At 37.2% G+C, this 12,609-nt stretch overlaps 1 protein-coding gene across 1 annotated transcript; it reads left to right on the forward strand.

The window, feature by feature from the left end:
- Positions 1 to 8,581, forward strand: LOC135325096 (carnitine O-palmitoyltransferase 2, mitochondrial-like). The gene is made up of 5 exons (XM_064502587.1): positions 1 to 188; positions 1,561 to 1,641; positions 2,734 to 2,840; positions 4,053 to 5,354; positions 7,155 to 8,581. Exons 1-5 carry the CDS (start codon positions 4 to 6, stop codon positions 7,481 to 7,483), a joined length of 2,004 nt encoding a protein of 667 aa, XP_064358657.1. The 5' UTR covers positions 1 to 3; the 3' UTR covers positions 7,484 to 8,581.
- The last annotated feature ends 4,028 nt before the right edge of the window (positions 8,582 to 12,609 follow it).

Here is a 12,609-nt window from a genome sequence, read left to right on the forward strand (position 1 = left end):
GCCATGCTGCGGCCGGGCTCCCTGCGCGGCCTTGGCGCCTGGAGCAGGCGGCTGGGCCCGGCGGGGCGCCGCGCGTACTGGCGGAGCGTTGGGCTGACGGAGGGCATCGTCTCGCAGGTGGACACGGACCATCATTTCGTGCACAGGAGCACGATCCCCACCATGCACTTCCAGGACAGCCTGCCCAGGTGGGGGCCGCGCGCCGTCCCCCTCCCCTCCCTTCGCCTTGGGTCGTCCTCGGCGGCCGCCCCGGTGGGGAGGGTGGCCCGCGCCCTCGGAGCTGTGCTGTGGGGAGGAGGGGGCTGCGGGCGGTCCCCTCCCCTCGGCTAACCTTCCCCGAGGACTTCGAGCGTGGGCCTGGGCCGCGTTGTCCTTGCTGAGGTGTGTTAGGTTGGTGCTGGGCCGCTGCTGAGCCGTGGAGGGCAGTGGTTCTGGAGCAGTCACCAAGGGGAGGGAGGAAGGAGTGGGTGCTAGGGAACCAGAGAGGTGAGGAAACGCTCTTTAAGGGTGGCCCAAACAGAAGTACTGATAAACACTGTTCAGCGGATCTCTGCCTTGCAGGTGGCCTCAACATACTCAAAGAGGCATGGGAGCATTTTTCCCGAAGAAACAGCCGTAGTTTGGGGTCAGGGAAGAAATGGCATACATTCAGCATACTCTGAAAGTGCTAGACCATTTTATCCATTTTATGATCCCCTGGATAAGTGCTTAAGAATGAGTGACCCAACAGATGAACTCCACAGAGAGAAGTGCCTCAGAACTACATAATATGCTTTTGCAGGAGCTCCGTCCTTTACTTGACTACTAACAGTTTTCTTAAGTAATGTATAAAGTTTCTAGGTTTTGTTACTAAAAATATATATTACATGGGTGCAGATAACATTCTTTATATCAGGTAAATGAAAACAGTGTATTAATATCAGTTAATATGAGGTGATGTGCACTGTGAGAAGAGAAAACTAAGGATAAAGATTATACCTAGATAACTAAAAAATCCACTATGTAGTATATGCCTAACAAAATGATTTATTCAGCTGTCAGTGTCGTAAGTTCTCAATGAGTCATAAACAGAACTTTGTCAGGAGTAAGTTTTCTGTTTAAATTACCTTTCTGGCTCTTTTTATAAAACTATACTTCTCCAGAATTAAAATACAAGGTCTATTAATAATTAGCTATCTTTATGCAAAAACTTTCCAACTGGTCATTTGATGACCGCTTTGAATTAAAAATTTTTTTTGGTTTCCAGAAATTCAGGGGTCCATTTCAGATGTATGCTTCTAAGTGGGCTGTTGATAGTATTTATTCTTAATTCTGGTATGAATTTACATCTATTTAATTCTCCTTCTAGTTCTCAGTACTTCCCAACTTCTTCCTGATCTGCTGTCAACATTTCTCTTCCTACAGAAGCATGTATTGAGATAGCATGAGAGAGGATGAGCTGTGTGTGCCGAGACAGAATGTTTCTTGTGGATGTGAATGTTATCATTACTGCCTTCTGCATATCAATAGAAAATTACTTAATTTCATCTAATAACCTTTTCTATACCTCTGTATTTCTAGATTACCTATTCCAAAACTGGAGCATACTCTCAAGAGGTATTTGGCTGCCCAGGAACCTTTGTTGGATGATAAACAATACAGGTGTGAGAAGTGGCATGTGATAAAATAATATAAATGAAAATGAGTTTATATATGGGCTTATTTTCATGAAACCTAAGCTGTGAAGCCTCATTTTCCATGGCTTTTTGTCTGATAGTTTGGATTACCGCTTCTCTAATAAGATACCACTTCTGATCAAAGCTTTCTAACAGTTCAGGCATTCACAATGCTATTTCCCTGCCTGAAATTTTGGGTATATACTGTATAGTTACAGAATAGTAAATTTTGGGTATATACTGTATAGTTACAGAATAGTTGCCTTTTTTTGGCTGTTCTCTCCATAGGAGTGTTAATTAAGGTCTGTCTACTGAGCAGCCTATTTTTACAAAACTTGTAGGAGTTTAATATCTTTGAGACTCTTTCACTGTCAGCTGACTATAGCCAAAGTTCACTACTAATGGCTGACAGACAGACAGATACAGACAATGTGACCGTCTAAGCTTTGTTTACTTTGGAAATTAGGCTAGCAAGCACTCCCTCTTAAGAAGTGGCAAACAAATTCTAAGCCCAGTGTCACTTTTTATTTTCACAGTATTTTCTTGGAATGCAGGTGGTTGTTATTATTTTACTTAAAGTGCACAACTGCACTTGAAAAAAATCACATTTGAAAACCCTGTGACAGGCCAGGTCGAATTTCTAAGTTTTCAAGTAAGAAGATACTTCCAAATGCCAGCTCTGGAAGCTTAAGATGCAGTCTTGACTCAGTCCATAAAATCCTTAAGTATTTTACCTATGTGCTTTTTTCCTCTAAGCTGAGAGAGAGAAACGTAACTTCAAATTATCTTGCATTTGTTATTGGTCTAGAGGTTGAACAGATATAAACTGACTAACTAGAACTTGATGGTTTGTGGTGCTTGCTTCAGTGCCCACTACTTTATTAAATGTATTGTAGCTGCAATTAAAAATGAAGCCAGAATGACAGACTGGTCAACATAAAAGATGTTCTGCTCAGAGACAATCAGAATAGACTAGCTTTAAGGGTTTAATTTTTATTTCGCAAAAAATGATCATTTAAAAAAATAAGGAAGAAGAATTTTGCTATGGTGTAATAATGTACCATTCTCAATACTGTAGAAATACCAAAAGAATTGCCAAAGAGTTTGAAAAAGGAGCTGGCAAGCGATTGCACAGAGAGTTGGTTGAGCTAGATGAAAAGAACACGCATACAAGCTATATATCAGGTTTGTTTTCCACTTAATATCTTATTAAGGTGTAGCAGAAATTGGAATCAACAAGCTGTCTAGATGTGCTTTTGGACTACTTGCATTTACTTTTTCATGGCAAGTGTGGTGCTTTTATGTTGAAGCACATGTCATAAATTTCCTTCCATCTCTTCATCTTCTATTAACCTCATAGGAAAACATCTTGTTTTGTGTAACTTCATAATGCAAAATAATAACAATTTTGTTTAAATTTCATATTTCTTCCTTTTTCCCCTCTCTTAATGTTAACTGTTTCTCTACTTAATCTTAAAAAAGAACCAAATGGTACTTTTTCAAAAATCACATATTTGGGTTTTGAACCTGTCATGAAAATCAGTTTCTAAGAGATGAGATCTCACTTTCCAGTCTCAAATTGAAGATGGAAAGAACATACAATAAATAGCATCAATTTTATAAAGCCAAAGGCCTTATTTTCACCTTACTTCCAGTTAAGAGGCACTGTGAATAAGGCTGCAATCACTAATATGCTCTGATATATTTACAGTGTAAGGATAAAGAACAAAATCAATTATGTTTTCTCTTTAACAGTAATGGCTTTCATCTGTAAAATTTGAGGTGTAAATGCTTTCCTATGTATTTTACAAACATCAGTTCATTCACCACACTCTTACAAAATAGTTTTATTCTTTTGTTACTGCTGCATATCTCTCCTTTGGTTTACTTTTGTCAAAAACTGTATTCTGCTGGAAAAGAATATTCTGGTCTTATTCTTAATTTCCCCCTCCGAAAGCCAATGTTTAGTGAAGTTTATGTGAAATGAGGTGTACAATTCATGCTTATTAACAAAAGCATTTTTAAGTGAATTCAAAACAAAATGATACAGAGCATCATGACTAGTAAAAGTAAAAATAACTCCTGCTCTAACTCCAGGAGTAGAGTTACTTACTGGGTAGACCTACCTCTTATATCCTATTCATTACATGAAAACATGACCTTTTAAAAAAAAAAAAGTCAGATTTATAGTGAAAATTTAAAATAAAAAATGGAACTTACTGTAAAAGCTTCAATCTTTAGGAGTATTTTACATTCTCTTTATATCAGTCAAAACACTTGTACAAACTTAAAACTGTATCAGCAAAGTAACAAGTTGCTATATAGAAATATTTTATATGATGTATTTCTACAGAGAGCTAACTGGGATTTAATTGAGTTTTAATCTTATTTTTGTAGATCCTTGGTTTAATATGTATCTTTCTGCTAGAGAACCTGTTGTTTTAAACTTCAATCCTTTTATTAGTTTAACTCCTGATCCAAGAGAAGCCTACAACAACCAGTTGGTAAGAGCAACAAATCTGATAATATCATCCATAAAATTTCTGAACTCTCTAAAAAATAATTATTTAAGGCCAGATATATACTATGGAAACCCCAAGTGGAGTCAGAGTAGGCTCTTCAAAAACTTTATTCGTCTTCTTCCAACTTCTGTGTCATGGTATGGAGCATATATGGTAAATGCATATCCCTTAGATATGTCACAATATAACCGTCTCTTCAGAAGTTCCAGAATTCCAAAACCAAACAAAGATGAACTGTTTACAAGTGAATGCTCAAGACATTTGCTGGTGATGAGAAATGGACACTTTTATGTTTTTGATGTGTTGGATTCTGTTGATAATATTCTGCATCCGTCTGAAATTGTGGCTCATTTAATTTATATTATTCAAGAGGCAGATCGTTTACCTGAATTTGCACTCTCATACTTGACCACTGAAGACAGGAATATCTGGGCAACAGTCAGACAACAACTTCTTGAAGCAGGTAATGAAGAAAACCTAAAGAAAATTGATAGTGCAATATTTTGTCTCTGCTTAGATAATATTTTTCCAAAGGATGAGGATGAGCTCTCCCATTGCTTGCTTCATGGAAATGGCTTCAATCGTTGGTTTGATAAATCTTTTAGTCTGATTATTACAGGTGATGGCCGTGCAGGAATAAACTTTGAGCATTCTTGGGGAGATGGAGTTGCAGTTCTCCGTTTTGTAAATGAAGTTTATAGAAACAGTACACGGCACCCAGCTCTTTTGCCACATTCTAGGTCTACAGAAACTACTGTCATAACATGTGAGAGACTGAAGTTTAAATTGAATGACTCAATCCAATCTGCTATACATGTTGCACATAAGAAGTTTGATGAAAGAAAGAAGAAAATGTCCATGAAAAGGTTTCAGTTCAGAAAGTTTGGGAAAGACTATATTGTAAAACAGAGGATGAGTCCTGATGCTATCTTTCAACTTGCATGTCAGATTACTTTTTATCGACAGTTTGGAAAAGTTGTTCCTTCATATGAAGCATGTAGTACTGCTGCTTTTAAACATGGACGCACAGAAACCATTCGACCCACATCTATGCTCACAAAACAGTGTTCACAGGCAATTGTTGAAGAAAGAGGTAAACGCAGTGTAGCAGAACTGAGAAATATGATTGATGAATGTTCAAAGTATCATAGACGATTGCAAATGGAAGCTGCCTTAGGTTAGTTCCATGCCAATGAAGTCTTTTAAAATTTTATTAATGTTACATGATTCTCTTGGCGTTTGAAGGCCTCCTAAGACTCATTGTAATGGGAAGGAGGCATCTAGATCTCAGTCCTTGCTGTTACAAACAAACTACAAAAGATGCTTTAAGAATCAGTGTTCTGCCCTTTTGGCTGCTCTATAATCTGTACAGAAATTCTGAAATTATGTTTTGTGGAGGGTGGATTTTACCTAAAAAAACATTAGAATGTCAACCCTTATTGCTAGGGAGCAGAATTTAAGAGTGTTAGTCTCTCTTATAATTCTGTTATGTATATAGAAGGTATACATTAACATATCAAGCTAGAGACCTTAAATCCAAAGACTCCTTCTTTATATTGCTGTCTTCAAACTGTTATCAAGAAAGGTGGGTTTTAAACTCTAATGAAGAATTCCTCTGATTCTGAATTGCCAGTCTTTCAGTACTCTCTCCTTGTCTCATTTCAGTTGCCATATATCTTTGATGATAAGACTTCAATTTTTAATTGTCGAAAAAAGAAATTCTGTACCATAGCATGCAGAATCTGTACTCATTTCTTAACAGTTTGAGACACTTAAAATAACTGAAAATGAGAGAAGGCATCAGTTTCCATATGTATCTCCCTTCTAGGTCTCTTTTTAGAATGCTATGTGAGGATTAGAATTAAAAGTCATTTCTGCTTTCACACAGTATAATGGACTGCCATCACAGCAAAGCAGCAGAAATGTATGAGCAAAAAAAAAACCAAATGAAGTGAGGTAAAGAATCATAACTAGATAGTTAAGACAACTTTTAAAAAAGTTAATTTAAAAGGTAGAAAAACTGGCATAAGATATTAAGAGAATTAAAACAAGTTCATACAGTAACTTAATTGTTATTAGAATATTAATTTGGGGGGCAATCCAATCCATGTTTATTTTTGTAACTTTAAAAATAACTTTAAATACTAGCTGTATAATGTCAAATAAGTAACCAGAATATAATATTCATCTTTTTTGTGGGGAGCTACTCACATTGTGAAATTAACTGAAATAGCTACTCACCAGCTACTTAACAATGGCAGTTCCTCAATAGCTCCATAGGTAAATGCTATTGTAGAATAAAGCTATGCCAAAACAATGATCCATTTGGAATAATGCTATTCTCTTGCACAAAAAGTGATTCTTATTCCATACGGTGGCTCACAAAAGGAGATAACTGCAGAACAGTTTATTCAGCTCTCCTAGCCAGATGCCCAGGAGAAGAATAATTGTGTACATCTCTCAGCTTTCATCTTTTCAGAACATCCATCAAAAATTTTGGAAAATTCAGTTTGTTTTAATCTGTTGCCTTTGTAAATGCAGGAGGAGGAAAAGAAGCCACATTAGTGAAATTGCTAGGAGGAGGGGTTATGTAAATTTATGTTCCCATTGTGAAATCCAGACTTTCAGAACTGGATGTCTAAATTAGGCATCTATATAAATGACATGCATCTGATGTTGAATAAGTACATTCTGCTGATTTCAGCTGAAGTCTTGTTACCTGAATAAAGGTGCAAGATCACATGTCAGGTATCTCATTACAACTAATAAAGATGCTCAAAATTATTAACCTAGGTATTTTATTAATCTGGTATACTAAAGGGAAATACCAAAGTGTAGAAGTACCATTTCTAGCTATTTTAGCTTTGGTATTTGCCTGTTACAAGTTTAAAGAAAATCTCTGAATAATACTGCATCATAATTAGTAAAATACATATTTTCAGGTCTTAAAACAGGTCATGCATTTTTGTTTTTTTAGGAAATGGATTTGATCGCCATTTATTTGCATTGAAACATCTTGCAGTGTCCAGAGGTGAACCTACGCCTGATTTCTTTCTTGACACTGCCTACCAGAATATAAATCATAATATAATTTCGACTAGTACATTACAAAGTCCTGCTGTTAATCTTGGTGGATTTGGGCCAGTGGTATCAGATGGCTTTGGAATTGGATATCATGTGTTGGACAACTGGTTAGGATGTAATGCAACTAGCTATTTAGATGGAGAACTACAGGAATTTCTGAGATGCCTTGAATACAGCTTAAATGACATTTTTGATATTTTAGAAGGAAGACCTCTTAGGTAGTACCATAAGTGATAGCAAAATTTTGTTTTTGAAGTAACTTCTGATTATTAAAAATAATGGCAAAAAAGAACATTAAAAATACAATAATGAGCATTATTACTGGAAAATGCAAATGTAAAAACCAATTGTAAAAGAAAGGGAAACATGAGCAGACTGATGTTAAAATGTTACGATGAATCTCATGCTGTTATTTCTTGCTCATTTGTTTTCAACGTTAATTTAAGCCTTTCCTTCGCAATCTTTATGTTGTAATAGCATCAGTTGATGCAAACTTGTCTGTTTTTCTGTCCTGTTTTTTTTTTTCTTTCTTTTTTTTGGCCGTGCTAACCTGTATCTTCATGGTTTTATATTTTTGAGGAAGGTTTTTAAAATAAAGTTTACCTCCTTGAGCATAGGAGAGACATTTTGCTGACTGAATTCAATTGTACATTTAATTGTTCATTGTACACCTTGATTAAGATCTGTTTTCAGCCAAGAGACAGCAGCTTCTGGCATTCTGAACAAGCAACTTTTCCACCAAAGCCAAACTGTGTCTTTGACTCCACAAAATGGTATCTCTCTCCCAGAACATCTGCAGAGGGCAATTCATTCCTTTACAACACTGCATCAGAGGAATGTAGGAATGATACTATGCCGAGGTTTTCACTCACGAAGGACTGAAATCAAGTTCCATGAAACTAAAAGTTTTGGACAGGACTTGGAGTTGCTCAGAGATTGAAAGTCATGGTGATTGTCACTTAATGCTGTAGTTCCCATTAAGTAGCCTTTGTATTTATGTAATTTAGATGAACATTCATTTACCGCTTTTCTTTTTCCTCTAGGGGTTTACTTCTTTATTTATATCCCAGAGTAAGAGGAACTGAGGATGTAGAGACATTCTCAAATCTGTATCACCAAGACTGTAGCACAGGTTTGGAATAGCACCTATAAACACTGATAATCAAATAAACACTGTCTCAAATGTACGTAGTACAGTGTCACTTAGCTTGCTTACAGCTTGTAAGCTTACAGCTTGTAAACTTACTATATATTTGAAAAATTTCCAGTTACTATTAAAGAACTTTTTCCTTTATAGAATTTTTAAATACAGAAAAATCACTTGAAAAAATTTAATTGGCAATGATTAATCATAAGGTCTCAAGAAAATGAGAAAAATGTCATGATTTATGTAAGCACAGGGTGCTCACCTGAAACCCCCATGAAGGAAGCTCGCTCTTCATATAAAAGAGCTGTATATTATTATATACTCTGGAAAAACAGGCTTTCAGTATCTTGACTCAGTTATGGCACTAAAATTAACATGCACAGTTGATTTTAATTTTTGCCTCATCTGCCAGGAATAATGGGGATCATTATCCTTTTATCTTGCTAGAAAATTGTCATAGTTTTTCAATGAAAACTTGTATACTACAGTGTTCCTGTCCCAAAGGCATACATTGTAAATGTAGCATGAATTACATATAGAGCAATTAAGATCCTCAGTAGTTCTGACAGAGAATATTAAATAAATATGTGAGTCCAGAAGTGAACTGCTGGACATTAGGTCTTTAATCCTGAAAAACAGTATCTATGTCTGTGTCTTTATTCACCTATTGACTTTTATTAAACTTGTCTTTGTATCAGCAAGGAATAATAAGGGATCAGTCTGTGATTCCTAAATCCTGTTACAAGGATTTACATCCCATAAAAACCTCTTAGCTCCTTTTGTTACTCCAGAAATTCTGCTCCTAACTGTGATGCTGTTGTGGTTTTGTATTTGAAGATGGTATGACACACTATTCTTCTACCCCAGTTGATAATCCTAAGAGAGGATGAGTTGTCTGTATTAATACAGTGGGATACTAATACAGTTAAAATTGTATTTCACAGCAACATGAAAGCACTATTGCAAAGAAGTATCGATAAGTCATGCCCTCATAAAAAGGCACTGGTTTGAAGCTGTTACAATATCCTTATGTTTTATGTTTATGTATTAGAGTGTGGTTCTCCAATTTTTAAAAGATGGACAACATTTGAATAAAGAAATTATCTTGCAACTACCTCATTTCCCATTCACCATGAGTTATAGCCTAGCAGTTAGAGCTGTATTTACATAGAAATATATATGTATTTAAAATATAATCATGCACCTTAGCATCTCTTAATGAAAACTAAAAGAAGCCTGTATCCTGTGGCTAAGTAGCATTCCCAGGTACCATGAAGTATTCTGCTAAGACTCTTAAGATCCCAGCTCAGGTGAGTAAGCAACATGCCCCATTTTCTGTGAGATAAAACTAAAATTAATTCTCAGAAGTGCTTGCTCTGAAATGGTTTAATAAAGATCTTCCAAACAGGACTTCTTGTTTTGGAAGCTCAGTTCCTCCACTTTGATATTAACAACCTTAACTTTGTTGCCTCTCTGGCATGTTGCCCTCTATTGTTTTGTTTCCCTGGCTCAAGGAAACCAGGAGATGGCCAGTGTATGGAAGATGTTGGTAGTGATTCTGTTAGTGGTATTCATTCCTTACTAATGTTCATATTGCTCCTGAGGTACAAATACAAAGTTGCAGCAGCCTGTTTTACATGAAACACTAGGAGTTTGTCAAAGATCCCAAGTTGAAGTTGCACACACTGTTTCATCTGGAACAACTCTGAACAAACAGGTGAAAAGTCTCACTGCCATTTGTCCCCATTGCATCTCCTTTGTCATGGGACTTACTGGGACCAGTGGGAACACAATCCTGTCCCTGGTGACAGATAACCAGGCGTCCCTTCAGCAGGTCCACAAACAGTACTACCACTGTACTTTACCTAGCCTTGCCACACAGCTATCAAAAAGCTCTTTGTGACACATGCTGATTAAAGTCACCTAAGGAATACCTAGACTACCAACACACATTTCTAGCTTTGTTCTCTGGTATTGGCAACTACCTAGGTCAATATAAGTAGGAGGAGGAGCCATTTGAATTTAAATTTATTTTGTTGATTTACAGGTTTCATTGGTAAGCCATGATTAGCCTGTGATGAAATACACTATCCCTTCAGAGTCCGGACTACAGAGCTCTGGGAAGAACTCTGAAGAACCAGGCTCAGGGGGAGTTCATTAACTTGCTGGCATCCAGCCTAGTACATACAAAAAGTGGCTAAATATGTCATTGCTTAATTAATGGAAAAGCTAATTATTACAGTGAAAGAGTGTAACTGCTGCCCTTTGCAAAGGGCAACAACTGAGTTGTGTTCTTTATGTAAAAATCTCAGAAAAGGGAGTTAGAACCATTCTGTTTTTCTATCTCTTTAACTTAAAAAACACAGGAAATCAGATTTATTTTGTTTAGCCTGAAGGAATTTCGGACTCTTTGTTTCCATTTTGTAATGAGATGGGGACAGTGTTTGGGTAAATGCCAGAAATCAATTTTGAATTACTTTGTTTCATTTTCAGTACTTGCAGTCTTTTCTAGAGGAATACTCATCTAGACCGGAATTAGGGAACACTTCAAATGTTAGTTTTAGTTTCTGCTTCAGTTTCACAAAGTATGCATAACTTTGTTCACAAAAGGATTGATTGATAAAACTTACTCTTCTGAAAATGCAGAATTGTTACTGTAGAGGAGGCAGCGTTACTGGCTCATTGTATTTTACTGCTATGAATGTTCTCACAAATAAGTTTTCCATTGTGGACTTAAAAGTATTGTAAATGTATTCAAATAAGTTTTCCATTGTGGACTTAAAAGTATTGTAAATGTATTCTGTTCATCATTCATTGCAAAAACATCTTCCTCCAGTGGCAAAACTCTTGGGGGAGGGGCAGAGGGGAGAAGCCATCCCATCATCAATCAGGAAAATTGCGGTAAGGCCCAGATTATCAAAAATACTTAGGCAAATACATTTAGGGACTCTGGTGCCTAAGATCAAAATACAAAATCTCAGAAACTCTTCAGGCTACCATAAAAGCCCTAAAGGCGTACACTCCACCAATAAAGCCCCTTCTGTGGCTAAACTGGCGTACACACTCTAGTCTCACTGCATATGTGAGACAGAGGAAGAAATGCCAGCTGGAGATTCCAGCTGAAGTTTCATCCTCAGCCCCCGCAGTGCTATGGGGATCAAGTCACCCTTCCTTGCACAGCTCACAAGCAGAAACCTGGGTGTGTTCAGCAACAAGTGACAGCCTAGCTGGAATTTTATGCATCTCAGCACTGATGATGTGTGTATGTCCTAACTGAAAAAGGAGAGAAGCTGCTGCAACTGTGAACATACCATGCCCTGCAGAATATTACTAGCTCCATACAGCGCTGAAGGGCTGGGTAGCAGAATGCAGAAGTCTTTGTTGCTGATGTCCCCTGCGGAGTGGGTTTTCCTCGGATAGAGTCCAGCCACCTCTCCTCCCACCACATCTGAAATGCTGGACTGGGAGCTAGCTAAGCTGGCTAACGGAGAAACAACTGAACAAGCTTGGGCTTAAATTCTGATTTGGGCATCTAAGTAAGGCTCTATGGATCCAGCTGTAGCTCTTCACGCTTTCCTTTTACCTCAGAGGAGAACTACACAGATTAATTTGTTGGATTTTCTTTAGTATGCTTGGATACTATTGTCTGTAGGATAACAAGTCAGGCTTCTACTTAATAATAACTGAAAGAATAGAAAGAATTAAATTTCCTGTGAAGCTTCAAGTTGAAGGTTGTTCGTAGGGACAACAGTAATGGACAAGAAGCACCACCTTCCTCTATGCTGGACAATGTATGAATATAAATAGTTCTACTGAAAAATAAGCACTCAGTACACAAAGCAGGTGATACATGAGAAAACAGGGACTTTTCACCCAGCACAGTCCACTGCTAAGAGCAAGAATCTCACAAGTTATCCTGAAAGAATGGGTTTGGAGTAAGAGGAAGGAAACAAAGCAGACTAACAGTGCCATTTTGGGTCAGCAAAGAAGCATCTTGTAAAAGATGTCCACAGGAGTGAACAGATAATTACTGTTAGAGCTAGCACTGTCCAAGTGACAGGAGCAAAGCCCACTGTGATTAGAGATGAACACAGAGGTAGCACACGTTTGTAAATACTAGTAGGCTTAGCCTCTACAGTTTAAGCATTTCTAATATGCCTGTCCTTACATTAACCAGTTATCAATGCTATTAAAAAAAATT

Source organism: Dromaius novaehollandiae, chromosome Z (assembly GCF_036370855.1).
Source record: "Dromaius novaehollandiae isolate bDroNov1 chromosome Z, bDroNov1.hap1, whole genome shotgun sequence".
NCBI classification, from domain to species: domain Eukaryota; kingdom Metazoa; phylum Chordata; class Aves; order Casuariiformes; family Dromaiidae; genus Dromaius; species Dromaius novaehollandiae.

Coding starts and splice junctions, on each gene's coding strand:
- LOC135325096 (XM_064502587.1), top strand. CDS start 4: ATGCTGCGGCCGGGCTCCCTGCGCGGCCTTGGCGCCTGGAGCAGGCGG. Junction 2,841..4,052: donor GCATACAAGCTATATATCAG/GTTTGTTTTCCA, acceptor TTATTTTTGTAG/ATCCTTGGTTTAATATGTAT. Junction 5,355..7,154: donor GCAAATGGAAGCTGCCTTAG/GTTAGTTCCATG, acceptor TTGTTTTTTTAG/GAAATGGATTTGATCGCCAT.